At 45.5% G+C, this 26,949-nt stretch overlaps 1 protein-coding gene across 1 annotated transcript in view; it reads left to right on the forward strand.

Moving 5' to 3' along the window:
• TMEM131L (transmembrane 131 like) overlaps window positions 1-24,360 on the forward strand; it is a 203,978-nt gene extending 179,618 nt beyond the window's left edge. The window contains exons 28-35 of the mRNA XM_069744093.1: window positions 4,329-4,486; window positions 13,044-13,226; window positions 13,947-14,025; window positions 17,189-17,271; window positions 18,741-18,861; window positions 21,851-21,939; window positions 22,743-22,915; window positions 23,930-24,360. Of these exons, the coding sequence (XP_069600194.1) occupies window positions 4,329-4,486; window positions 13,044-13,226; window positions 13,947-14,025; window positions 17,189-17,271; window positions 18,741-18,861; window positions 21,851-21,939; window positions 22,743-22,915; window positions 23,930-24,205 (1,162 nt within the window). The 3' untranslated portion in view covers window positions 24,206-24,360. The remainder of the gene's footprint in view (window positions 1-4,328; window positions 4,487-13,043; window positions 13,227-13,946; window positions 14,026-17,188; window positions 17,272-18,740; window positions 18,862-21,850; window positions 21,940-22,742; window positions 22,916-23,929) is intronic.
• The last annotated feature ends 2,589 nt before the right edge of the window (window positions 24,361-26,949 follow it).

Consider the following 26,949-nt stretch of genomic DNA (forward strand, 5'->3'; position numbering starts at 1 on the left):
TTCCTAATTTTTATCTCTGCACCGTGAAAAGAGGAGATGGCAAGAGACTATGACCTGCTGGATGCAGCCGCACATTCTGCCATGGGGCAGTTTAACCGGGTAGAATCTCCTGTGGTATACCTACCAGTATCCCTACCTGATGGGTCATCAATTAAAAATACCACGGACTGTCAGATAGCAAATCTGGTTCGTTCCGTCTTGCGGCTTCGGGTCCAGCGCTCTATCCTCCCTAGCGGCCGCATGGATTGCTAGAGCAATGGTCTCCTGGCTGGAGACCTTAACTACCTTGATTCACACCAGCAACAACTGGCCAATCAAATCTTTTGAGCGGGAGACTGACAAAGGATTGTATAAGGATTGTCCAGCACAGTCTAGATCTAAGGGATCTTGGTTCCAAACAGGGGAACGAAAAGTAAGATCGACCCTGGACCTCAAACTTCTAACAACCTTTGACATGGTCCTCCTTCTTTGGATGGAGTCCCTCCGCTCAGCCATTACTTCAACAGAAAAAGGTGCAGTTTCCGGCATCCATCGACATTCGGGTTGCTTGCCCTCTGCAAAAATTCCTTCGCCTTTCCATTCGTCAACAGCATTTTCAAGTCACAACCTTGTCCTTCGGCCTTGCTTCCGCACCCAGAGTGTTCGCTCGGGTCATGGCGGATGTCATGTTTCTCTTGCACTCTAGAGGTGTGCTCGTCCTGCCCTGTTTGGTCTGTCTAGCCGCCCTTCCAGGACTACGCTGAGTCGTCTATATCTCTTGCGATACCTTCTCTCCTGGGCTGGCAGCTACACTTAGACAAGTTCTCCTCATTTCCAGCCCAGCAGATATCCTTTTTGAGGATGATCCTGCACACTTCTAGAAGGATGGTAATTCTTCCTCGAGACAAGGTCATGGCCCTTCAACAGGGAGCTCGCGCAAGGAGAGTTCTGAGGACTTGATTACTCACCCCCTCATTTTATTCAATTTGCTAAGAGAGTTCTGAGCAAAAATGGTGACGACAATGGAAGCGGTTTCCTTCGCTCCGCTCGTTTTCAGCAAGTCAAGCAGACTTTCAGACAATAGTCTCTGAGCTCCTTCTTCATCCAGGGCCTTTCTCCCGGTTCAATGGTTATTAGTAACTTCCAATGCCAGTCTTCTTCTCCCCATCATTGTTCTGGAGATCCGAACGATAGTCTTACAGCAGGTCAACTGCCTTCTGGCGGGTCTCCCTATCCGAATTCAATTGGATAATGCCACGGCGGTGCCTTACGTCAGTCATCTAGCAGGTACCCACGGTCAGGCGCCATGACCGAGGTACCTCACTTTCTCTGATGGGCCGAAGTCTATTATTCGGTGATCTCGGCAGTATATATCCCAGAAGTAGAACTCTGAACGGCAAACAAATTCAGCCGTCAGGGTTCCGCCTCAAGTCAGTGGGAACTTCACCCCGAAGTCTTCCATCAGATCTGTCCTTACTGGAGCTCTCCAGTTGTAGGTGGGATGACATCCAGACTGAAGGCCAATGTACTCGAGTTCGTGGTTCGGCCTCGAGATCCAAGAGCCATCGCTCTCCATGCTCTGGTTCTGCCGTGGTACCAGTTTCCTTAACTCCCCTTCCACTGTTTCCAAAAGCCTTTCGGAAGCAGAAATGGGCCCCAGTGATCCTCAGAGATCCGCACTGACCACGTCCGTTTTTTTGTTTGCGGAGCTAGTATCTTCTCGCCTTATCGCAGCACAACCGCAAGTAGAGACTTTCTCACAGGGAGTTTTCACACGTAGTTCTTCCTTATCGCATACCGTTAGATCATTGGGACCTTATTATTCCTAGGAGCCTTACAGTAGGCTCCTTTTTCATCCGGGCAGACTTTACTATCAGGGAAAGTCGTCCCGTTCTCCTCTGCAATATTCTCACTCTGACGAGTCTTCGGAGCTAGCTTCTCTGCTCTTTCAGACTTTTTTCCCTTATTTCCTTCGAGGCAAGGTTGTCCTCAGGCCATCTCCATCCCTTGTTACCAAGGTGGTACTGTATTACCACTGTTATGAGGGCATAGTTCTTCCCTCATCTCTTTTGGCTCCAGTCCACAAAATAGAATAAGATCCCCCATATTCTGGACGGAGTGAGTGCTCTGAGTAGGTACGTCTTGAAGACGGCGTCCTTCTGAAGGTTGGACGTTTTATTTGGGCTTCCTGACGGTAGAGGAAGGCTTCCTGACATTTTCAGGAAGGGTTTAGCCGTTTCATCGACCATGATAACATGGTGAATTCTTTTCACCATCCAGGAGTCCTTCCGTGCTAGATGTCAGCCTATCTCCCTGTCTATCAAGGGTTCTAGGCACCAGGCGTCAGCAAGGCACGCCTGCAAGCTTGCGGATTCGTCCAGTCCGCATGCATTCTTGAAGCACTATAATTCCCACACTTCCACAGATGTGAGTCTGGGCAGGCGGACTCTGGAGGCCGCGGTGGCGCACTTGTAAGTAGCGGTTACACAGGGCCTGATCTGTTGTTGTCCCCACCCAGGGACTGCTTTGGGACGTCCCACGGTCTGTGTCCCCCAATGAGGCGAAGGAGAAATAGGGATTTTTGTGTACTCACCGTAAAATCCTTTTCTCCGATCCATTCATTGGGGGACACAGCTCCCACCCTGTTATTAGCTTATGATTGTTTTTTATAATCTGACATGCTATACTCTCATATATAATATGACATGCTATACGCTCATATATTGTTATTGATCTCCTACTGCTTTTGCACCGAACTGGTTAGCTGAGAGCCAGCAGGAGGGTTTATACTGCAGGGGAGGAGCTATTTTTTTTTTGTATCACTTAGTGTCAGCCTCCTATTGGCAGCAGCATACACCCACGGTCTGTGTCCCCCAATGAATGGCTCGGAGAAAAGGATTTTACGGTGAGTACACAAAAATCCCAATTTTTGTTTTTGTGTGGTGTTTTTTTTTTTTTTTTTTTGTCTTTTGGCAATATAATATGTTAATTCTTTATTTCTGAGAAGACTTTATTTTGCCGAACAGGAGACAGAAGTTTCTCCAGTTCCCTATTTTCTCTAACATTCCAGTAACCAGTACAACCCATGGCAGGAAATGTTGTACTCAGAAGTACATAAATACAATTCTTTGTGGGCAATCATGTAAAAAAAATACTTACACATCAGTTCAGTAAAAAGGAAGTTACAGGATACATTATTCGCACAAGACATTATAAGCATTTCTGAGAGCAAGCATTAATTAGAACACTATATATAATGTGTATAACTTATATTTAAAGGGAAGCTGTCACCATGAAAATGCTGTCCAATCTGCAGGCACCATGTTATAGAACAGGGGGATAAATTTTTGTGATGAGATTCAGTATATCCTGAAATCATTAAAATCCACCACAATATGCAGCGCTGCCATTTTGAATTCGGCACCTCCACCCCCCAGCATTACCATGGAAGTGGATCCACGACTTACGGTTCTCCTGATATGCCTTCATGGCACCCTCATAGTGTGACATGCCCCCCAACATGCGCTGACCCAGGATTATGCAGCCGCGGTCAGTCACATCAATTAATTGTGCTGCAGCCAAGCCTTTGCACACTGTAAGTTTTTTTCAAGGGAAACGGCTGTGGCGCTTGCAGGTCCTACCAGACTGCTTCCAAGTGTGACCGAGCCAGGGCCTGGGTAAGTAGCCATTATCCTGTCCCATGATGATCATCCCATTTGTAGGTTCCCCCTCCAAGGACAAGAAACCACTTGATGCTTTGGAGAGGGTCTGCTCTTTTATTCTATAGGTTTCCTTGAAGTGTGGTTCCCCTCTCTGTGGGTGATGTCATGCGTTCTGGAAAATCTCATTACCAGTAAGTAATTCCATCTTTTTAATCATTTAAACCTCTTTGCTTTCTGTGATTTTGGCTCCAGTGTGCGATGCACTCTTATACAATGAAATCTGTCAGTTACTGATAGGACCGCCTACTTGACCAAAGATCCCAGAACGAGCAGAGGTTTAAATGATTAAAAACCAGATTATACAGAATCTGTCATCTTAAAACTAATTATTTAGCTACTCCGGTACCCCTTCTGCATAACATTGTGTATGCAGATTACACTGAATTTTCATGGTGACAGGTTCTCTTTATCATTTGTTCTCAGGATTGCATTCACCATTCTGTTACATTGTTTCTTTTTTCTTTACATATGATGGTTTACTTTGACAATTTTCATACATGTGCTGGGTTTTCTGTGAATTTGTATGCAGATTCCGCACTGAAAATCATCAATAAACTATAGTTGGAAAATGTATGTAGCTTTACCTTCCATTGTAAAGAACTCATTTTTATCTCCACTTCAACACAGGGTTACTGAACAGAATGGCTTGAAACACAATTATCAAGAGGCGGATAGACTAGAATTAAGAGCATCGAGCAGGGGGAAAATGTGGAGTTCCTTGACGAATGGAGATGTTTGCAGAGTGGAGCAGAGATCTAGTAGAATGCCTTCACGGTGTGATACAGGTAACCTGAATATTTATTTTTGGGCAATGAGCTGCTTTGTTCTGTACTTTCATTAAGTATGTGCGATGCACACCAATAGACTGTTTCTTCTTTTTATCAAAAATGATTTCCGGATCCTCCTATTTCAGTGAAAAGAGGCCTCCAATATATTCTTGTTCTTGCGCCATTTTCAATGACAAGTAGTGTTAAGGCAAATTGAATATTAAAAGGAGGGTAAAAGGTTTTTTTCTAATTTCATTACCATAGTTTTGACCCTAGTGTAAGTCAGTAAAACGGTGACATCCCTTACAAGTGTGTGGCACATAGAGCTGTCGTCATCGAATGTTAATGCATTTCAAGCACTGTATGTGCCCATTGACTAAGGTACTAAATCCTCAGGTTTCATTGGAATGCTTCAGCGTTTCTTTAGTTGAAATTACACCTATTATTATTCCTAGTTTGGTCTTACTTTATACTTAAAATATCATTGGCATAGTTAATGGAGTTGTCCCCTTTCAGAAAATCTTAGTCCCCAAGCGCAGTTTCTTATTCAATTTAAAAAAACAAAAAGCCCTTTACTCATCATGTCTTGGTCCATTGCTGTGTCTCCACTGCTGCTCTTGGTGTCCGGTGTTGGCTTTGGTGCTGATGTCTTAAATCATAAAGTAGACCTCAAAAAACATATAAAACCACTATTTATTGTTAAAATCAAGGCGACGAACCCAACCCTTAGTGACCAATAAACACAAACAAACCAAAAAGCACAAAAACACGTGCTATAAAAACACCATTGAACTAATGGGGATGGCTATATGACCCTAGTCAGATACACTAGATGCTCCCCTACCTAGCTGCGGAGGTTGACACCCTAGGGGGAACGTACTGGCGCCCCCGCTCCACGATGACTGTCCCTAGGGGCCCTGGTGTACCCTATACCACTTAATGGTCACCTCTACCCAGCATCTAAAGGGTCCTCTAGTACTATACAGAGATCAACTGTACTAGCGAAAGCCTATACCCCAGAACGAACAAGGAAGATGATAGACACCTATGACGGTAGGTGGAATGCCAATATAAGTATAGCAGATAGTACTACAAAAATAACTAGACTAAAAGCAGGTAGCTGCCAAAGATTGGATATATTTGCTGCCAGACCGAACCAACTCGTTCGTATTCACTGGAGCATCCTCAATAGGTATCCCTGATGCACCACCAATTGCTATGTCATCTCAAGATATTAGTATATACATAAGCTATCGGTACTCATCTGCCGGCATGTCAGCACTGCCGCCATCTATAGAGAACGCCTCAACGCGTTTCGCCTGCCACGGCTCTTCAGGAGGCCAGATACGATGATAGGTAGTGTCACTTATGATCGATAGCATGGTTTGGTGCTGATGTCACAGCATGGTGGCCTATCTGAGATCAGTGGCTTTGCCGGTGTAAAGGTATGTCCCACTCAGAGCTGCTGAGCCCACTGTGCGTTTAAAAAAGAAAAAACTGCACCCATGGACCAAAATTTTCTGAATGGTAACAACCCCTTTAATAGCTTATGTCATTGGAACTGTGTAATGTGGACATTGACAGACTGATCTCTTCAGACTGAAATTTAGCCTTAAAGATGTCGATGAAAATTTTTGTTAAAAGCGATTCGCTGTAACCAGTTAATAATAATAATACCCACTGTTCCCCCTGAATGTCTCATCTCCTTTTATATGGCCATTTCTGGTCTCTACTCTCTGATCAAGTCTCAACATACATGAAATGTATAGAAATATCTGCTCAGCATGCCGGTTACTGCTGTGGCCAGGGACTGGCTGAGTGGATATTTCGGTGTCTTTAGAGGAAGAAGCCACCAGCAAAGGACCTGGTAGCCCACTTTGTCAGGGCCTATTATTTCTTTCTCACCTCATTGGGGGACACAGGTAACCATGGGTGCATGCGGCTGACACTATGCAAATAAAGAAGTTACTCCTCCCCGGCAGTATACACCCTCCGACAGGCACCAGGCAACTCAGTTTTTGCTTAGAGTCTGTAGGAGGCGGACCTGGATCTAACCCCAGATCCGCATTTCTTTTTACAGGGATTTGTTTTGTTTATTAACCTTTTCCCTTTCTTTTTCAGACTCTTTTCTTCAGGCTAACGGTGCAGTTTTTCTCACCCTGTTTTCCCCACTTTGAGCGACCGAGAGAGCAGTGTGGTATTACCCACATCGCACCCTCTCGGACCCGCTGGGCAGGACTTGTCCCCTGTCACCCTTTCGGGTGTTCAGGATGACCTTTTTCCTCGCTGGCCAGTCCTGCCCGTTCCCCTTCTCATCCCTCTCCTCGGAGTGGGCTGAGAGGAAGACGGCGGTCACTTCCAGTGACCCTCTCCCCCTGGTTAGGGGTCGACGCCGTCTTCTGCGCCGGAGTTCGTGGCGCGGGAAGGAGGACTTCTTCCAGGACCCTCCATCCTACAAGGGATCCTGATGCGTTCCTCAACCCCAGGTAGTTCAAAACATCTACCCCTCCCACCCCCGGCCCGCACTCCGCCTGGCAAGCGATCTTCTAAGGGGGGGGGTGTCATCACATGGGGGTATATCTCCATCTTTATTAGGGGAGTGGGCTGCATCAGGGAAGCAGAGTCGCTACCTTTTGTTTCTGGCGCCGTTTTTTTTTCTATTACTGCACACCGGTGATTCTCCTTCCCTCCTCAGGATTCAAACAGCGCGCGCCCGCCATTTTTTTTCTCTCTCCCGGCTTTTCTTCACCTTTCGGCGCTTCTGCGCCCCCTGGTGGCGGCCGGCATTATTGCGGCCAGGATTTTTTTTTTTTTTTTTTCCTCACTCCCACCTTTTCTTCACCTTCTTTCGGCGCTTACGCTCCCCCTTGTGGCGGCCTGCATTATTGCGGCCATTAGTTTTCCAGCGCTGTTAAGGGCGTTTCTCCTGCTTCCCCCTTCAGCGCTTGTGCCCGCCCACAGCGTCGCGCTGTCTCAGCGCTCTTTTTTGTGTCTTCCTGCTCCCTGTCAGCTTGGCTCACCGCGTGGGACAGAAGAATCTCAGGGAAACACAGGCACCTGCGGCTACCGCTGTCGCTGTTTTTCAGCTGGCTCAGCGCTACTGCTCTCTCGGGCTCAACTCCTCCCGGCAGTACTTCTCCGCTCGAGGCCAAGGTAATATCCACCTATGTCCGACCCCACTCCGGCCTTTGCCACTACGGCCATCCATTACGCCTGCGCTCTCTGTAAGAAAAAGTGGGCCTCAGGTCAGCCTTCACCTTTCTGCCCATCCTGCGTTCCTCCCACCATGTCCGTCCTTCAGGAAGCTCCTAGGTCCCGGGATGAGTGCACCCCCCCTCCCCCGGAGTCGGCTGTTGCTATGTCTCAATCAGTGTCCGACCTGACTTGAACGTATCCCGCTTCTCTCTAATGCCACCAGTGCCACGAACGCCTCACACGGCGATTCGCTCGCACCTGTCCAAGACCCTCACAGAGGCAGACCGGACAAAAGAGACAGAAAAAGGACCTTATCTAGATCCTCTTCCAGTTCCCTGGACGGGATTCCCCTATCTGCCCGTTCCCCCTCCTCGCAGGCGGACGTCGGGTCTGACCTATCCTCTCAGTCGGAATCTGACTCTGATGCAGATCAGACTTCCGGAACACAGGAGATGGTCGATAGCCTTATTTCAGCTATCATTCAAGCGCTTGAGCTTGGTATGAGGCAAGCTCTCAGGACGTCTCCGTTGCGTTTAAACGGATTAAACGTCCCTCTAGGGTTTTTCCTAATCACAAGGAGTTTGATAACACTACCTCTACACACTGGGAAAACCCTGGTAAGTGTTTCCCTGGCAGGAAACTGCTTGACGTGCTATACCCCTTTCACTCCGACCTTGTCTCCAAATGGTCCGAGTCTCCTAAGGTCGACCCGCCCGTCTCCAGGCTATCCTCGCAGACGGTTCTGTCTATCCCGGACGCGGCTTCCCTTAAGGACCCCACGGGCAGGCAAATCAAGGCATTAGGCTAGGTTCCCATTGCGTTAATGGGACCGCGCTAACGGCGCGTTGCAACGCGTCCGTTAGCGCGCCCATTAACAGCAATGGGGACGCGCCCATTAACAGCAATGGGGACGCGCATCACTAGCGCGTGCCATTTTCGGCACGCTCTAGCGATGTGCCGGTGTTTTGTGGAGCGCTGCGGGCGCTGCTTGCAGCGTCCGAGGCGCGCCCACGGTCCGTTCCCCGCTCTTGCAGATCTCCGATCTGCGAGAGCGGGGACTTTTAACGCGACCCCTTTACAACACATTGCGTTAGCACAATCCGCTAGCGCTAGACGCTAAACGGATTGCACTAACGCAATCTGAACCTAGCCTTAGCAAAATCGGCATTTGAGGCGTCCGGAGCCTCCCTCTGCCTAGATTCGCCTCGTCCTGGGTAGCCAAGGCTGTGTCAGCCCTGGGCCAAGACCCTGCGCAGGGGCATTTTGGCCTCTGCTCCTGCTGAGGAACTGTCTGATTTGGCGGATCAAATTTCTCTTGCGGGAAAATACCTCATGAATGCCTCCCTTGATGCAGCGGCCTGCTCCACCAGGGCTAATAACAACATTGTGGTCATTCGCCGGATTCTCTGGCTAAAAGCGTGGAACGCTGACCCCGCTTCTAAGAAATCTCTCACTGGTCTGCCCTTCCAGGGTTCTAGACTCTTCAGCACGCAGTTGGATCAAATGATCTCGGACGCTACAGGGGGTAAGAGTACCTCCTTACCCCAGTCCAAGCCCAAACGTCCCTTCAACAGGAGGGGCCCCTAGTCCTTTCACCCTTTTCGGTCCTTTTCCTTGCCTCAGGAGTCGTAGTTCCGGTGCCTTATCTCGAGCGGTTTTTGGGTTTTTACTCAAACCTGTTCGTGGTTCCAAAAAAGGACGGCTCTCTCCTTCCAATTTTGGATCTCAAGCAGCTGAACCGCCATCTCCGGATTCGGCGCTTCAGGATGGAATCTCTACGCTTGGTGGTCGCGTCCATGGAACCAGGGAGAGTTTCTGTGTTCCATGGATATCCGAGATGTGTACCTTCACGTTCCTATTTGCGTACGGCATCAGAGATTCCTCCGGTTCGCGATCCAGGGTCATCATTATCAGTTCACGGCCCTCCCCTTCGGTCTGGCGTCTTCGCCCAGGGTCTTCACGAAGGTCATGGCAGCTGTCATGGCCATTCTTCGTTCGAAGGGGATTCTGGTAATCCCATACCTCAATGACCTCTTGATCAAGGGTCCATCCCGTCAGGATTGCAGCCAGAGCCTCCAACTTACTCTGGATACGCTTCTTCGCCTCGGCTGGTTAATCAATTATCAGAAGTCTTCCCTGATTCCAACTCAGCGCCTGGAGTTCCTGGGCATGGAATTCGATACCTCTCAGGCTCAGGTCTTTCTCCCCAAAGAGAAGTTCCTTTCTCTTCGCCGGTGGGTCAGAGCTCTAAAGAGCCAGAATCCTCTGTCTCTCCGCCTCGCCATGAGGGTTCTGGAGAAAATGGTCGCTTCCATGGAAGCGGTCCCCTATGCTCAGTTCCACTCTCGTCCCTTCCAGCTGGCCCTTCTGTCAGCCTGGGACAGGAACCCACTTTCCCTGGATCGTCCGTTTCGCCTCTCGCCCAGGGTGAAACAGTCTCTCGGTGGACGCTGTCCACCTCCATTCTGCGCGGGAGGTCATTTCTCCATCCCTGCTGGCAGGTGATCACCACCGACGCCAGCCTCCAAGGTTGGGGAACGGTTTTTCTCCACCTCACGGCCCAGGGCCGCTGGACTGCTCAGGAGGTGTGCCTCCCTATCAACCTCTTGGAAATCAGAGCCATCTTCCTAGCCCTCATCCGCTGGGAGTCTCTCCTTTCACGGAAACCGGTCCGCATTGTCGGACAACGCCACAGCCGTGGCTTACATAAACCACCAGGGACGGACTCGCAGCAGGCAAGTCATGGCGGAAGTGGCAAAAATTCTGGGTTGGGCGGAGGGTCACGTTCCCTCTGTCAGCTGTCCACATCCCAGGAGTGGACAATTGGGAAGCCAACTTTCTGAGTCGCCAGGGCATCGTGGCGGGCGAGTGGTCTCTTCTTCTCGCAGTCTTCAGCCAGATTTACCAGCGGTGGGGCGTTCCAGACATCGACTTGATGGCTTCCCGGGCAAACCACAAGGTTCCCCAATACGTCTCCAGATCTCGGGATCCGATGGCCGTCGGATGCGACGCTCTCGTGATCTCGTGGACCCAGTTCCAGATGCCCTATCTGTTTCCACCCCTCCCCTTGATCCAAAGGGTCATAAAAAAAGATCAAGACAGAAGGGGTTCCCGTGCTCTTAGTAGCTCCGGATTGGCCTCGCAGGGCCTGGTATGCGGAACTGGTGAACATGCTACCGGACGTTCCGTGGAGGCTTCCGGATCGTCTGGACCTTCTTTCGCAGGACCCCCTCTTCCACCCAAATTCTCGGTCTCTGAATTTAACGGATGGCCGTTGAGGCCGCGGTCCTGAAGGACGCGGGTTTTCTCATAGCATCATCCAGACTATAAGGGCGAGAAAACTGGCTTCCTCGCGTATTTACCACAGGTGTTGGAAGGCTTTTTTCCGGTGGTGTCAGGACAACAATCTGTTTCCTATGACCTTTTCCCTTCTGTCCCTTCTCAGTTTCCTTCAAGCGGGTATAAATTCGGGTCTTTCCCTTAGCACCTTGAAGGGTCAGATTTCTGCTCTGTCCATTCTTTTTCAAAGAGACCTGGCCTCCCTGCCTCAGGTGAGGACCTTCATCCAGGGGGTCGCTCATATAGCTCCCCCTTATCGTCCTCCTGTCGAACCTTGGGACCTCAACCTCGTTTTGGACGTCCTCCAGCATACGCCCTTTGAACCGATTCAGGACATTTCCTTCTCGCTTCTATCCTGGAAGGTAGCCTTTTTGGTCGCCATCACCTCCATTAGAAGAGTGTCTGAGTTGGCGGCATTATCCTGTCATTCTCCCTTTCTAGTCCTGCATCAGGACAAAGTGGTTCTTCGTCCGGTTCCTTCCTTTGTACCAGAGGTGGTTTTGGCTTTTCACATCAATGAGGACATTGTCCTCCCTTCCTTGTGCCCTTCCCCGGTTCATCCCTTGGAGAAATCTCTTCACAAGTTAGATGTGGTCAGGGCTATACGAATTTATCTGCCTCTTTTCGTCAGGCCGATTCTCTGTTCGTCGACTCGGAAGGGCGGCGAAAGGGGCTCCCCGCCTCCAACTCCACAATTGCTCGTTGGATCCGTTCGGCGGTTCTGAAGGCATACCGTGTTCAAGACAAACGGCCTCCGTCGGGGGTGAAGGCTCACTCTACCCGGGCTGTGGGAACTTCCTGGGCAGTTCATCGCCAAGCGTCAGCCTCGCAGGTTTGCAAGACCGCAACGTGGTCATCCATTCACACCTTTGCCAAATTCTACAAGGTGCATACTCAGGCTTCTGCGGACGCGAGCCTGGGTAGGAGGATACTGCAGGTGGCGGTTTCTGACCGGCCGACCTAACTCTTTTTCTGCAGAATATCCCGCCCTAGGGACTGCTTTTGGACGTCCCATGGTTACCTGTGTCCCCCAATGAGGCGAGAAAGAAAGAGGGATTTTTGGTTCTTACCGTAAAATCTCTTTCTTGGAGCCTTCATTGGGGGACACAGCACCCTCCCTTGAAGTTGTACCGTGTTGGCCAATGGGCCGTTGTTGTGGGTTGGTACGTAAGTTGAGTTTTATATTACCTGTTCCTACTACTGCTTTTGCACCAACTGAGTTGCCTGGTGCCTGTCGGAGGGTGTATACTGCCGGGGAGGAGTTACTTCTTCTTTATTTGCATAGTGTCAGCCTCCTAGTGACAGCAGCATACACCCATGGTTACCTGTGTCCCCCAATGAAGGCTCCAAGAAAGAGATTTTACGGTAAGTACCAAAAATCCCTCTTTTTATTAGTTGCGAGCTCTTAAATAGTAAGGGCACTTGAGGAATAAATCTTTATAAATGGAAGCGATCATCAGAAAATGACCAATTGTTTAAATCAAGTGTTTTTGTTAAATTTATTTTTTAAAACTTTTGGCCACTTTTAAAAAATAATTTTTAACTTCAATATGTATTAAATCCATAAACAAAAATAAAATGTTTGCAATTTGGTCACTGGGGATTTTTTTTTTTTAACTGTAACTTCCTATTGAAAGAAAGATTTGTACATTAGCCAAAATAGTGGGAGGAATAGCGGGGTCCGGTGTGACATCACCTGCTGTGACTGGTGGATCCTGTGTTTTCAGCCGTATATAGAGGTGCTAACTGTCAGTGTAATCCTGCCTTTGATTATGGAACCTTGCTGTAAACTCTTCCTGAAAAGGAGAGGAAGTAGGAGTCTAAAAAAAAAGCTCCACTGGACAGTGTGAAAATTGCAAAATTACATTTTTTTTTTTTTTAAATATCGTAATTCTTCAAAAATGTTTATAGCATACATAACACAAAAACCTGTTTTAAACAAATGGTATTTTCTTATGATAACTTGTATAGTAGCATATAATATTTGTGTAGCTTACCTGTTACTAACAAATATCATAAATCAGTATCTCTTCATTTTTAGATTGCTACCAGATAGTGAAAACAAAATCAGTTGACAAGTTTTCTTCAGACTCCAGCTCAGAGTGCGGGAGCTCTCGTGGTAGTGTACGAGCCAGCCGAGGTAGCTGGGGAAGCTGGAGCAGCACCAGCAGCTCTGATGGAGACAAGAAAAATACCCTCTCTAATCGCCTGTACTTTCCTCCAAGTAAGTTTTTAATGGCCAGGTTGTGCTCTGATCTCCAGAAAAGTTTTACATTCATGTGTTTTTAACTGGTCACTCTTGTGACCACTGTGCTCGGAAGCTGACATGTTGTTACTTGCTGGTGACTTGATCATTTTTCAGTGTCATGAAAAAAAAAAAACTAGTAGCAAAACAGCCTGTCTTTCTAATAAAATGCCTTGCGCTCTGCGGCTACACGAAGGGGTCTCTTTATGTAAAGGTCCCATCCCTACTTCTCTAGAGTGGCTATAGCAGTCTCTTAATTGAACGCTACAGTCATCACTTAAAAAGAACCTATAAGAGCGAAGAGGAGAGGATGGATGGGAACCATTCAGTGTAGACAAGGTGGGACGTTGAACATGAAAACATTGCCCACTTGGCAGTTATTATTGCAGGGTTTAAACTTTGATTCCTCCGTCATGTTAGCTGCAAGACAATATACGTGGGTATTCTTTAATTGCTTTCTGGGTTAGCCGTTTTCAAGGATCTAAAATCTGCTGACAACAGCTTTAAAGATCAGTTTAATTATGATGTACACATGTAATGTGTGAGGCGCCCATGCAATGTGTGAGGTACACATTATATTAGTCTGATGGCTTCCTAGTACTCAAAACAACTAGATAAAAACTTAAAACTGCTTTTTTTAATTATAGCTGTTACACTTAATCCTCAGACTTGTAAGTATTATCTTGCTTCTTCCCCTAGGAGAATCTCCAGCACAAAATAATTTCCCTTCAGAAAACTCAATTTCACTAAATTTGTCTCACAGTATTTGTAATACAAGGTAAGTCTTCAGAAGACCACTCTTGTTTTAGGCCAGACTTAGGCTCATACAATGTGCTTCGCCAAGCACAACATCGGGTATTCTGTCAAAATCTCTCCCAAAAAAACAGTACTCTGATAGGAACCTCAACTAATTTAGTCTGCCATGTTGGTTCCCATTGGAATCCTATTCTTCTGGGATTCTGACAGAAGCCCTGATGTAAGGTTTGGTGGAGAGCTCTGTATGAGTGTGATCCTTGCATTACTATTACAACGTTGTATAGTTACATGAAATAGGACTTTTTTTTGAAACTTTTTGAGATTTGCACATGGTAATACATATGGCCTAGTATATACAATAAAATAATTTAGTTGGATATATGGCCCAGTATATAGCATAAAACGCTTTCGCTGCATATATGGCCTAGTATATAGCATAAAACGCTTCCACTGGATATATGGCCTAGTATATAGTATAAAACGCTTCAACTGGATATATGGCATAGTATAGCATAAAACACCGGCTGGATATATGGCCTAGTATATAGTATAAAACTCTTTGGCTGGATATATGACCTAGTATATAGTATAAAACACTTTGGCTGCATATATGGCCTAGTATATAGTATAAAACGCTTCGGCTGGATATAAGACCTAGTATATAGTATAAAACGCTTCGGCTGGATATATGGCCTAGTATATAGTGTAAAACACTTTGGCTGGATATATGGCCTAGTATATAGTATAAAACACTTTGGCTGGATATATGGCCTACTATATAGTATAAAACTAGTATATAGTATAAAACACTTTGGCTGCATATATGGCGTAGTATATAGTATAAAACACTTCATCTGGATATATGGCCTGGTATATAGCATAAAATACTTCAACTGGATATATGGCCTAGTATCTACTATATAATTGTCTAAGGGTCACTTCCGTCTTTCTGTCTGTCCCGGATATTCATTGGTCGCGGTCTCTGTCTATCATGGAATCCAAGTCGCTGATTGGTCGTGGCAAAACGCCCACGACCATTGCCATGACCAATCGGCAACGGGCGCAGTCCGGCAGCAACATGGCCGCTCCTTTCTCCCCGCAGTCAGTGCCCGCTCCATACTCCCCTCCAGTCAGCGCTCACACAGGGTTAATGGCAGCGCTAATGGACCGCGTTATGCCACGGTGTAACGCACTCCATTAACGCTGCTATTAACCCTGTGTGACCAACTTTTTTTTACTATTGATGCTGCCTATGCAGCATCAATAGTAAAAAGATCTAATGTTAAAAATAATAAAAAAAATAAAAAATCATCATATACTCACCTTCCCGGCGCCTTTCCCGCTCCTCGCGACGCTCCGGTGACTGGTTCATGCATTACGATCTCGCGAGATGATGACGTAGCGGTCTCACGAGACGCTATGTCATCATCTCGCGAGACCGCAATGCACTCTTGGGACCGGAGCGCGCGAGGAGCGTCGGTAAAGGCTTCCTGGATCCAGGGGCCAACAGAAGGTGAGTATATAACTATTTTTTATTTTAATTCTTTTTTTTAACAGGGATATGATGCCCACATTGCTATATACTACGCGGACTGTGCAATATGCTGCGCGGACTGTGCAATATGCTGCGCGGGCTGTGCAATATGCTGCGCGGGCTGTGCAATATGCTGCACGGGCTGTGCAATATGCTGCGCGGATATGCATATTCTGGAATACCCGATGCGTTAGAATCGGACCACCATCTAGTATACCATAAAATGCTTTGGCTAGATATATGGCATAGTAAATAGCATAAATCTCTGGATATATAGCGTAATATGTAGCATAAAACACTTTGGCTGGTTTCATACAAAACCATTAGACTAGTATATAGTAGGTTTTCCCAAATGAAGGCCTCCCTTGTTTCTACTGACCTGTAATGTGAGACTAGTGGACTTGTTTGTATTGGCAATGTGCCTGTAGGCATCTGAATATCAATGAGTACAGATCTCCCAGGCAACTTTTCTTACATGATTTGGGTCCTTCATTAATTAACCTTTAGGTTTGAGCCGGTTTGACATTAACAACAGAATTGATATTTTTAACTCCCGGTGAATGTAAATAGCTGTGTAGTTAGGATTTTCCATGTAAAAAATACATTGCATGTGAAAGCCTAAATGTTCTCTTGTAGCTTACCATAGATGTACAGTCATGGCCAAAAGTATTGACACCCCGGCAATTTTGTCAGATAATATTCAGTTTCTTCCTGAAAATGATTGCAAACACAAATTATTTGGTATTATTATCTTCATTTAATTTGTCTTAAATGAAAAAACACAAAAGAGAATGAAGCAAAAAGCAAAACATTGATCATTTCACACAAAACTCCAAAAATGGGCCAGACAAAAGTATTGGCACCCTCAACCTAATACTTTGTTGCACAACCTTTAGCCAAAACAACTCCTGACCCAGCTGCTCCCTCAGCCCCCTGCCATTGGCTTTTGCAGTGACTGATGATTTATGCAGGGAGAATCGACCTCCTGTTTGTACATAGAGCTTAGAAGTATTCAGCTAGTCGGTTTTTAATCATGTGATGTCATAGACCTAAAGGAAACTAGAAGAATTAGCTGGATAGAAAGGCAAAATGAGCAATTGTAATGATGATTGCAATATATTAAGAGGATAAATATCTTGATGAGAGTGCTACTTTAATATATGGTCCATTCTCGGCGTCTGAAGGATGGACTGCTATAGTATTTTAAGTATGACTTTGGGTGTTGATGTATTTTTTTTTAGTTTACATGATGTGACTATTTTCACATAGTTACAATACCTACAGTCAAGATTGACATTCATCCTAATATTAGGTGATTCCTTTATGGTACTTTCCACAGAAAATATTTACCGGGGACCTCCTGCGGTCATATCCACGATGACAGGCCATAAATACAAAGGAGGTGTTATATAACAACACATTTCATTCTTTTGCATTACAACAGGTGAAATTTGCAGTGGCTTCCGTAGGGTACAATGACTGCAGCTCTTGTTGAATTATAGTGGAAATTTTTCACATCGATACCGTAAACTTTCGGGCACTGTTAATATTGTGAAACGCAACCAGTTTTCCACCAGAAAATCTACAGCAGAAAACCCAGTGGATTGTCACAACGAGGGAACGTACCCTAATAATTTCTTTTTCTTTTCAGTTCTGATATAAACGCATTATCTCACTACCCTGACATGCTGTCATCACCTTTTCCTGAAGTACCAGAGGCTGCTAAAAACAAAGGTAAAGGTATCACACTTTACATGTTACACACCGATAATTTCACCCAGAAAGAGTCCATACTAGCTGTTAGTTCATATTAAAGGTGGTCTTACAGAAAGTGGTTAGACTGCTCTTCATATGTAACCTGGCTACTACTAGATGGATAGTTATTAGATTGTTTTTTCCAGAAAGTGTGATTCTTTCCAGTTGAGAACATTACGTTTTCTCAAAAAATTACACAATTATTAGGCTTCTAAATTATTTTTTTTCAATTAGTAAAATAAGTTTCACACTACATTAAATGTTTTTAGAAATTTAGTTGACAGTATAAGCATGTTTTTCAATAACGTTTCATGAATGTTAAAAATCGTAGGAAAAAAAAAAAAAAAAAAGATTTTAAAAGTGTACTAGTACCGTTTATGTAGTAGTTCTGGACCTTTCCAGATTGCACAGCCGTGACACCAGTCCCAAACACTTGTCTTCTCACCTTGCTTTAATTGAGAAATTTCAATTAGTAATAGAATTTACTTTAAAGAAGTATTAAGAAGACAATCACCAACTTGACAATTCCTTAGGAGATGCTGCCATTGTCAAGTTGGTGATGCCACTGATACGTCTTCATTGTGGAGATTTTCAAGAGCTGCTGTAGTCTGATCTTTAAAGGGAACCTGTCACCCCCAAAATGGAAGGTGAGCTAAGCCCACCAGCATCAGGGGCTTATCTACAGCATTCTGGAAAGAGGTTAGATTCTCCCCCAGGGGCGGTCCTGGTCCGGTCAGATGGGTGTCGCGGTCCAGTCCGGTGCCTCCTATCTTCATCAGATGACGTCCTCTTCTTGTCTTCAAGCTGTGGCTCCGGCGCAGGCGTACTTTGTCTGCCATGTTGAGGGCAGAGCAAAGTACTGCAGTGGGCAGGCTCCTGGCCTCTCTGACCTTTCCCGGCACCTGCGCGCTGCAGTACTTTGCTCTGCCCTCAACTGCGCCGGAGTTGCAGCGTGAAGAGGACGTCATCGTAAGAAGATGGGAGGCCCTGGACCGCCCGCCCAGGTGAGTATAATCACCTCCTTTTCTCATCTTTTAGGATACATCGGGGGAATATCTACAGCATTCCAGAATGCTGTAGATAAGCCCCTGATGCTGGTGGGCTTAGCTCACCTTCCATTTTGGGGGTGACAGGTTCCCTTTAACAGATATTGATGGCAGTATTTCATTAAAGGGAATCTGCCAGCTTTTCATGCTGTCCAAAGCACGAGCAGAAAGAGTCGGAGGCCGGTTCTGCATTACAAACCTCTGTTTTTATGCTGAAGTGCTGCAGGGTTTTACAAGCAAGCAGTAAGTGACTAGTGATAGAGGTATGTCCCCACAGACTTCTCCCTGCCTGCTCTGCTAGACTAACCGGTCTTTCCTTATACAGGTTCCCTTTAATTCTGCTCCATTTAACTCAGTTTCAGCACCATAACTAACACCGTGATACATCAATGTACTTTTTAGGTCTGTACCCACAAGACGATGTCTGGTCAGCACAGCCAATGTGTCTAACGAATGATCTCAACTATAATCTTGAGAGCCCAGTGCCATGTGTATCGCAGGATCCGCCACCGGTGCCAAATAGGTGTGTATTGTCTAGTAGGCTACAGTTACACATCCATTTTTTTTTTCTGATCCATGTTCATTAACACATCTGTTCTGTTTTTTTGACGGTCTGAGTCTGTTCTGTTAATCTTGATCTATTCTCATCTGTATTTGTGGATCAGACTAGGCCATTTAAATCCATTGGGATTCATCAGAAACGGTTGAAAAACAAAACGTCCTCTTTAAATCAGGTTATCATTTAAATTCTAAATGGCAATGGAAAATAAAAATGCAGTTTTAATTTTTAACATTTATAAATAAAGAACAGGCAAAATGAATGACAAGTGGTAGAAAAACGGTCTGATTTTGATGGACGTAAAATGGAACCAGATGTGTGATCTCCTGCTCAGCGACTTTAGGAAAGTATTAGTGACAGTTTTTTTTTTTTTGTTTTTTTTTTTTGGTGTGTATTTGTATCGCAAATAAGCACTGCAGACACATGAAAACAGTCAGCCATGATGGGTAAAGGAAGTACCATCTGTTATCTTGGTACACTGGTGCCTGTCAAGTGTCAGGATAAACTAGGCAACAAGTGAACAGTCAGCTCCTACAGCAATACAACATGATAGTGCATCCATTGATTTGCTTGGAAGCAGGAGCTGAGTCTGTGTCATTAGCATTTGGTGCCTATTGCAGTGTACAATTTGCAACCCATTGCCATGACAAGGATTATCGCCATTCCCATCTGCGTAACTTCTTAAATACCGTAGTCAGTAGAATCAGAGGCATCCAAGAAGTTTGACAGACAAGATGCTTGAAATGGTTATAGCTCCTAGTGTGCAAATCATGCTAAATTAACGAAAAAAGGATATAAAGTAAACAAAGAAAAAATGGTGCCAAAAAGCTAAAGCTTTACCATCAAACACATAAGCCCCCATATAGGAATGCCAATGTAAAAATGAAGTAATGGTTCTCAGAGTGCTGTGGCATTATTTTTTTTACTTTATTTTTCCTAAACAAATATTTGCAGCGTTGTGAATCTCTTCCCCCCCCCCCCCCCATGTGCTCACCCACCTATCCACTCTCTCTCTCCCCATGTGCTGACTTCTCCAGTCTATTGACCTGTCTGCCCCATGTGCTATCCCCCTTGTCTGCTGTCTCTCTCCTTCCTGTGCTGTGTTCTCCCCTCATGTGCTGTCTCCCCCCTGTGCTCTGTCGCTCTCACCCGTGTGCGCTTTGATCGCAGAGGATACATTTTGTGAGGTAAAATATTGCTTACAAACAGGCAATGAAATATTTTACCTGACAAAAGAAATCCTCTGTGATCCCCTGCTGTAATGTCAGTATTGTCTTTTGCTTCCTCCCCTGCCCAGGAGATGTGGTATGCTCCGTACACGGTCAGACACAGACAATTCTTTCGTTCGTGGGAAAACCCCTTTAATGTGACCGGCTTCCTCTGCCTGTAGACATGTCGCTCATCTGCCGCCAGGATCTGGCAAGTGATTCACTGCGCCTGCTCGGAATTCGCGCGGGTGCAGTAAATTGGTCCACAGCCATCTTTGTGCAGACAGATAGCGGCGGTCACATTAAAACTGCTTTTGCGCTCCTCCTGTACAAAGATGGCGGCTATCAGTGAATCATTCGGCTGATCCTGGCGGTGGCGTGTTCGCGACGGTGTTCCGCTGATTGTATACACCGTACGCAGTCTCTTGTGCGGTACCGTGTGTGTGTGGTGCGTACGGCGTATACTGTGTCTGTGGTGTGACGGTCTTCTGCCAGTGGTACTGCGCAGGAGGCTGGTCCCACCAGCAATTTCCATATTGAGACACCCATCACTTGGGTGTCCCAATATGGAGGTCGGTCAACTTCCACTGCTTGGAATTCTGGGATCTGGACAGAACAGGATGTGAAGACATTACAAGGTAAGTATATATTAAGATTTAATAATATATATTATGTATTGTCTGAATCGTATAGACTCTTACCTTAGGATTAACATACTTTTTTGAATCAAATGTTTTTTATGAAAATTTTCAAATTTAAGGACAAATACAGACAAAAGGAAAACAGAACCTACCTCGCAACCTTCCCTTCAAACACATCATAATAAATCAAATTGTCTTACAAAAGATGAACCACAGTTCAATAAGAGGAGAAAATATCATACTTGGTTGATTACCGGTAACTTGTTAGAACAGAATAAATACAGGGGAATAGTGGCATGTTGGAAAAAGTCTCCAAGAAATACACATCTGGAATTGATGTATTACATAGATACATGGGCCTAATATTCAGAAAAGACGTAGGTGGTATTTCTGTAACTCTCATAATGCCAACTCCAACAATAGGATTAGCATACCACAGGGTGCACACTAAAACAAAGTTACAATTTTTCCCTTTAACTAAATCTTCAAATCAGTCCCTCCAATAAAACTTGCTTTTAAGCTGCAAAAAGATTGGGTAATGGAGAACTGCCCATGGACAATTGGCGCTCTATTCAAGGTCTATGGGACTAACCAAGACATGCGCTGTACAGGAGAGCCACGCGTGAGCATGGCACATGCTCTGTACAGGAGAGCCACGCGTGAGCATGGCACATGCTCTGTACAGGAGAGCCACGTGTGAGCATGGCACATGCGCTGTACAGGAGAGCCACGCGCGAGCATGGCATATGCGCTATTCCTGGGGAGCCACGCGCTGTACAGGGGAGCCACGCGTGAGTGTGGGACATGTGCTGTACAGGGGAGCCACGCGTGAGTGTGGGACATGTGCTGTACAGGGGAGCCACGCGTGAGTGTGGGACATGTGCTGTACAGGGGAGCCACGCGCGAGCGTGGGACATGTGCTGTACAGGGGAGCCACGCGCGAGCGTGGGACATGCGCTGTACAGGGGAGCCACGTGCGAGCGTGGGACATGTGCTGCTCCATTCATCTGCTCTTTTCTCCTGTTGTGCACTTGCCCAGTATATTTTCCATCCTGTATAGTGTGGATTAGTGCTTATAATGTGTTGTTTTTCTATGTATTTTAGCTACATCAGTTGGAATTCAGCATGTGATGGACAGTTTTCTGGCATTTATGGCTCCTTAGAGTTAAATGACTTCAATGCCTACCCTGAAGGTAAAGATTACATTACACATATAAAAGATACATGATTACTACAATAAAACTAGCTTTACAGTGAGTTTTGCTTAGGTTAAAATGCAAAGTGTGCAAAATGTTAATAAAATAGGCAGTTCCTGTTGTAGTCTGTTTGCATGCAGCAAAGATGGATATGGTATTAAGTCAGATATATTTATAAGCATACCTGCGTTTTAATAGCATATCCGACTTTGCTTCATGCAAACACAAGCTACAACAGGAACTGCCTATGTTATTAACATTTTACATTGAAAAGTGAGCTTTTATAGAGAAATGAAACTGAAGTCTTCCTCTGTTTGTAAGAAACAGAACCAGACTTGCATCAAGTGTTTACCAACCCACTGAAGGTTTTTAGATTTAGTAATGGGGGAGGAGCATTTGTTTCATTTAGATAATGGCCTTTACATATACTAAGAGAAAAATTAGTTTTTAGCCTTTATGAACTCATTGTATTAAAAGTCTGATTTAGAAGCACCATACTCAGACACTTCAGAACGACCAAAAGGCAGAAAAAGCTAAACACATTTATTATTAAAATCGTTTCTGTTATCCTCTCGGATCATTTGCAGAATGAATAGCTTTCTTATACTATTATATTCTATGTAGAATTGTCATCTAATAATTGTATGTGATTTCAGTAGAGTGTGCCATAAAATTGTGGTGGGACCTCTGACACCTGGACAGTGAAGCTTTTGGCTTGTCTCTGCACACTAGCGCATTCGGATGGCTAGTGGTTTTCTTGATCCGATATTTAATGTTCACTGTATTTTCTAATTTTGCAGAAAATATGAACTTCCACAACAATTTTTCATGTCCCAATGTACAAAGTCCAGCCTTTATTGACCAATGTCAGTCTACTTGGAGTTTGAACCCTCCAGCTCCAGCACCAGCACCCCCTCCACCAGGTCCTGCCATGCCAAGCTCCTGGGAACCAACAAACTATGTCAGCAATTCTGTAAGTAAATGTTTGCTTGAAAAATCTGAGAATAATCCAATAGGCACTAAGGTTTGGGGTTTTTTGGTTTCATTGATTTTTTTTTTTTTTTAAAGTACCGTATTTTCCGGCGTATAAGACGACTTTTTAACCCCTGAAAATCATTTCAAAAGTCGGGGGTCGTCTTATACGCCGGGTACGGCATGTGCAGGAAGCGGTCCTGTATGGTTCCCAGGATCTGGAGGAGAGGAGACTCTCCTTCAGGCCCTGGGATCCATATTCATGTAAAAAAAAAAAAAGAATCAAAATAAAAAATATGGGATATACTTACCCTCCGAAGGCCCGCGGCTCTCAGCGGTGCAAGCGGCGGCCTCCGTTCCTAAGGATGCATTGAGCGAAGGACCTTCGATGACGTCACGGTCATGCGACCGGTCACGCGACCGCGATGTCATCGAAGGTCCTTCGCTCAATGCATCCTTAATAACGGAGGCCGCCGCTTGCATTGCTGAGAGCCGCAGGCCGTCGGAGGGTAAGTCTATCCCATATTTTTTATTTTTATTCTTTTTTTTTTACATGAATATGGATCCCAGGGCCTGAAGGAGTTTCCTCTCCTCCAGACCCTGGGAACCATACGCACCGCACACGCCGTATAAGATGACTGGGCGTATAAGATGACCCCCGTTTTATACGGCGTGTATATCCCAAACTCCATATTTTCTATGGAAAAGTTGGGGGTTGTCTTATACGCCCAGTCGTCTTATACACCAGAAAATACGGTATGTCTATATTAGTGCAAGCAATAAAGACTCCAGAAGAACCAGACATACATCCTGAAGATAGAAAGTGTCACACAAAAGTGTTAATTACAGATTCAACTTAGTATATTATTTCACATGTCAGAGATAGGAAACTTTTATTTAGAACTCAAATTAATTTTGAATTAGTTGTGTGAAACACAAATGAAGCTGCCAATGGTGCACATGTTATCTCTTGGTACCACCGATCACATTCTCATGACTATGCTTCCAATTCCAGCCTTACCTCTCCAGCACCAGAAGTTTGTCCCCCATGTCCGGACTATTTGGATCTATCTGGGCCCCACAGAGTGATGCGTATGACGGGTACTGCCCTTCGAGCGGCTCTCCTCCTCATTCCGAGCACATTGGGACTCACTCAATGATCTGCAAGCAGGAATACTCTTCTAGATTCAATCCCTTCCATGCTTACATGAATCTGGACATTTGGACATCTGCTAACCGAAATCAAACTTTTCCTGTCTCCAGAGACTCTGGCTACTGTGGGAACATGTGAACCAGATATCAGTGGAAGAAAATGTGATTAGTGTTACTTGCTGTTTTTGGTCATTAGACTGAGCAAGGTGTTGGAATAGAATATGATGTTGATGAATATTTTGGCACTTTTTATATGGATAATAAATCCTTTTTTCCTTTTTTTACTGACTTTAAGCTTTGTGTTTTCATTTGTTTGCACACAGCTGTGAAATAGTGAATATTTGTAATAATGTGTAGAATTACCCCAGCCAGGAATATCTGAGCTTAGAGACTTAAGTAAACTTTCAGTTCCTCTCTTAACCACATGTTCCCTTTTAGGGAGTAGGTCATGGCTAAATGTTGTTTGGTCCCATTAGGAGGCAGTTAAGGTTACACAGACAGTTTTGTTTTCTATCCCTCCCAACTTGCAAAGTCTTAGGCCATGTGCACATGTTGCGGTTTTTACCGTGGATCCGCAGCATTTTTTACGCTGCGGATCTGCAGCAGTTTTCCATGCGGTTTACAGTACCATGTAAACCTATGGAAAACCAAATCCGCTGTGCATATGCTGCAAAAAAAAAAAACCGCGCGGAAAAGCAGCGGGTTTTTTTCTGCAGCATGTCAATTCTTTGTGCGGATCTGCAACGTTTCTGCACCCATTGACTTGCATTGAGTCGGGCACATCCACAGCAAAACCGCAGGTCTAAAAAAAGATTGCGGTTTAGCTGCAGGTGAAATGCTGCAGATCGGGAGGAGGGAAGAGTGTGGGTGGAGACTGCGGGCCTCTCGGGGGTCTGTGCGGGCCTCTCGGGGGTCTGTGCGGGCCTCTCGGGGGTCTGTGCGGGCCTCTCGGGGGTCTGTGCGGGCCTCTCGGGGGTCTGTGCGGGCCTCTCGGGGGTCTGTGCGGGCCTCTCGGGGGTCTGTGCGGGCCTCTCGGGGGTCTGTGCGGGCCTCTCGGGGGTCTGTGCGGGCCTCTCGGGGGGTCTGTGCGGGCCTCTCGGGGGTCTGTGCGGGCCTCTCTGGGGTCTGTGCGGGCCTCTCCGGGGGTCTGTGCGGTCTGCCAGGGATCTGGGCGAGCCTCTCGGGGGTCTGTGCGGGTTGCCGGGGGTTTGTGCGGGGTTCTCGGGGGGGGGGGGGGTCTTTGTGTGTGTGTGCAGGCATCATCCGATGGGACTACAAGTCCCATTGGGCTATGCCTGCTACAATGACAGTGATTGATACATTAGCCAATGATGGGACAGTAGTAGTCCCATCATCCGGCTAATGTGTTGAATGTAAAAAAAAAAAAAATATGCAAACACTTAACACACAGCATATAACAGTACATACAACATATAACAGAACATACAACAGTACATAAAACAGTACATACAACATATAACAGAACATACAACAGTACATACACCATATAACATAACAGTACATACAACATATAACATACAACAGTGCATACAACATACAACAGAACATACAACATATAACAGTACATACAACATATAACAGTACATACAACATTATAATATATAACAGAACATATAACATACAACATATAGCAGAACATACAACATATAACAGTACATACAGCATGTAACATACAACACATACAGTACATAAATACAATACATACATATAAACATAGAGTGCATACTCACTGTCACCTTGATCCCCGAAGCCAGTGTCACCTGTAAAAAATATTAAACAAACAATATACTCCCTGTGTCCGCAGATATCCAATAAAAACGAGTGTCCCACGACGATCACCCGTGGAGAGCAGCAGCATCAGCTATGCGACCTCTCCAGGGGCTCCAGGAATACAATGACGGAAGGTATCCTTCCACACTGCATTCCTCCGCCACTGTAAAAAATAGTCCCTTGTGTCACCTGTAGCACTGCTGTGTGAGAAAGTTCCCACGCAGCATTGCCATAAAGCAAGAGAGTGAACTCCGGTAACCTCAGTGATTCACTGCAGGAGCCATTGTCTCCTGTAAGTGTGTCACTGGAGGCCTATAGAGCAGTGACATCACCCGATGTCTCTGTTCTATAGGGGAGATCGTCGTAGGACACTCGTTACTAATTGGACTGCGTCGGACATGGAGTATACGGTTTATTATTTTTAATTTTTTACAGGCGATCGAGTATGGTTAAATTAAGAATATTAAAATACTTTTTTCTGGCTGTGTCTTAATTTTTTTTTTTTTTTAACTCTTTCATTACTCTAGGATTAATAATGGATAGGCGTCTTATTGACGCCTCTCCATTATTAACCGGGCTTAATTTCACCTTACAATAGCAAGGTGACATTAACCCCTTAATACCCCATATCCCACCGCAACTCGGGAGTGGGAAGAGAGAGGCTAAGTGCCGGAATTCGCGCATCTTACAGATGCGCCATTTGTGGGGCGGCTGGGGGCTGGTATTTGTATCTGGGGGAAAGGGAGAGCGGGGAGCAATATCCATGGCCCCTCTCTAGGCTGTGAATATCACCCCGCAGCTGTCTGCGTAACCTTTCTGGCTATAAAATATAGGGGGACCCTACGTCAGTTTTTGGGGGGTCCCCCTATTTTAATAGCCAGTAAAGGCTACACAGACAGCTGTGGGCTGATATTCATAGCCTGGGAGGGAGCCATGGGTATTAACCCCTTCCCAGGCTACAAATATTGGCCGTCGGCTTTCCCTCTAGTGCAGAAAATTGCGCAGGAGTCCACACCATTTTTTTCCGTGTTTTTTTTTTTTTTTTTTAATTAAATGTTCATTAAGAAACATAAGCAATAGCTATTATATATC

This window comes from Ranitomeya imitator, chromosome 1, assembly GCF_032444005.1.
Source record: "Ranitomeya imitator isolate aRanImi1 chromosome 1, aRanImi1.pri, whole genome shotgun sequence".
Taxonomy (NCBI): Eukaryota; Metazoa; Chordata; class Amphibia; order Anura; family Dendrobatidae; genus Ranitomeya; species Ranitomeya imitator.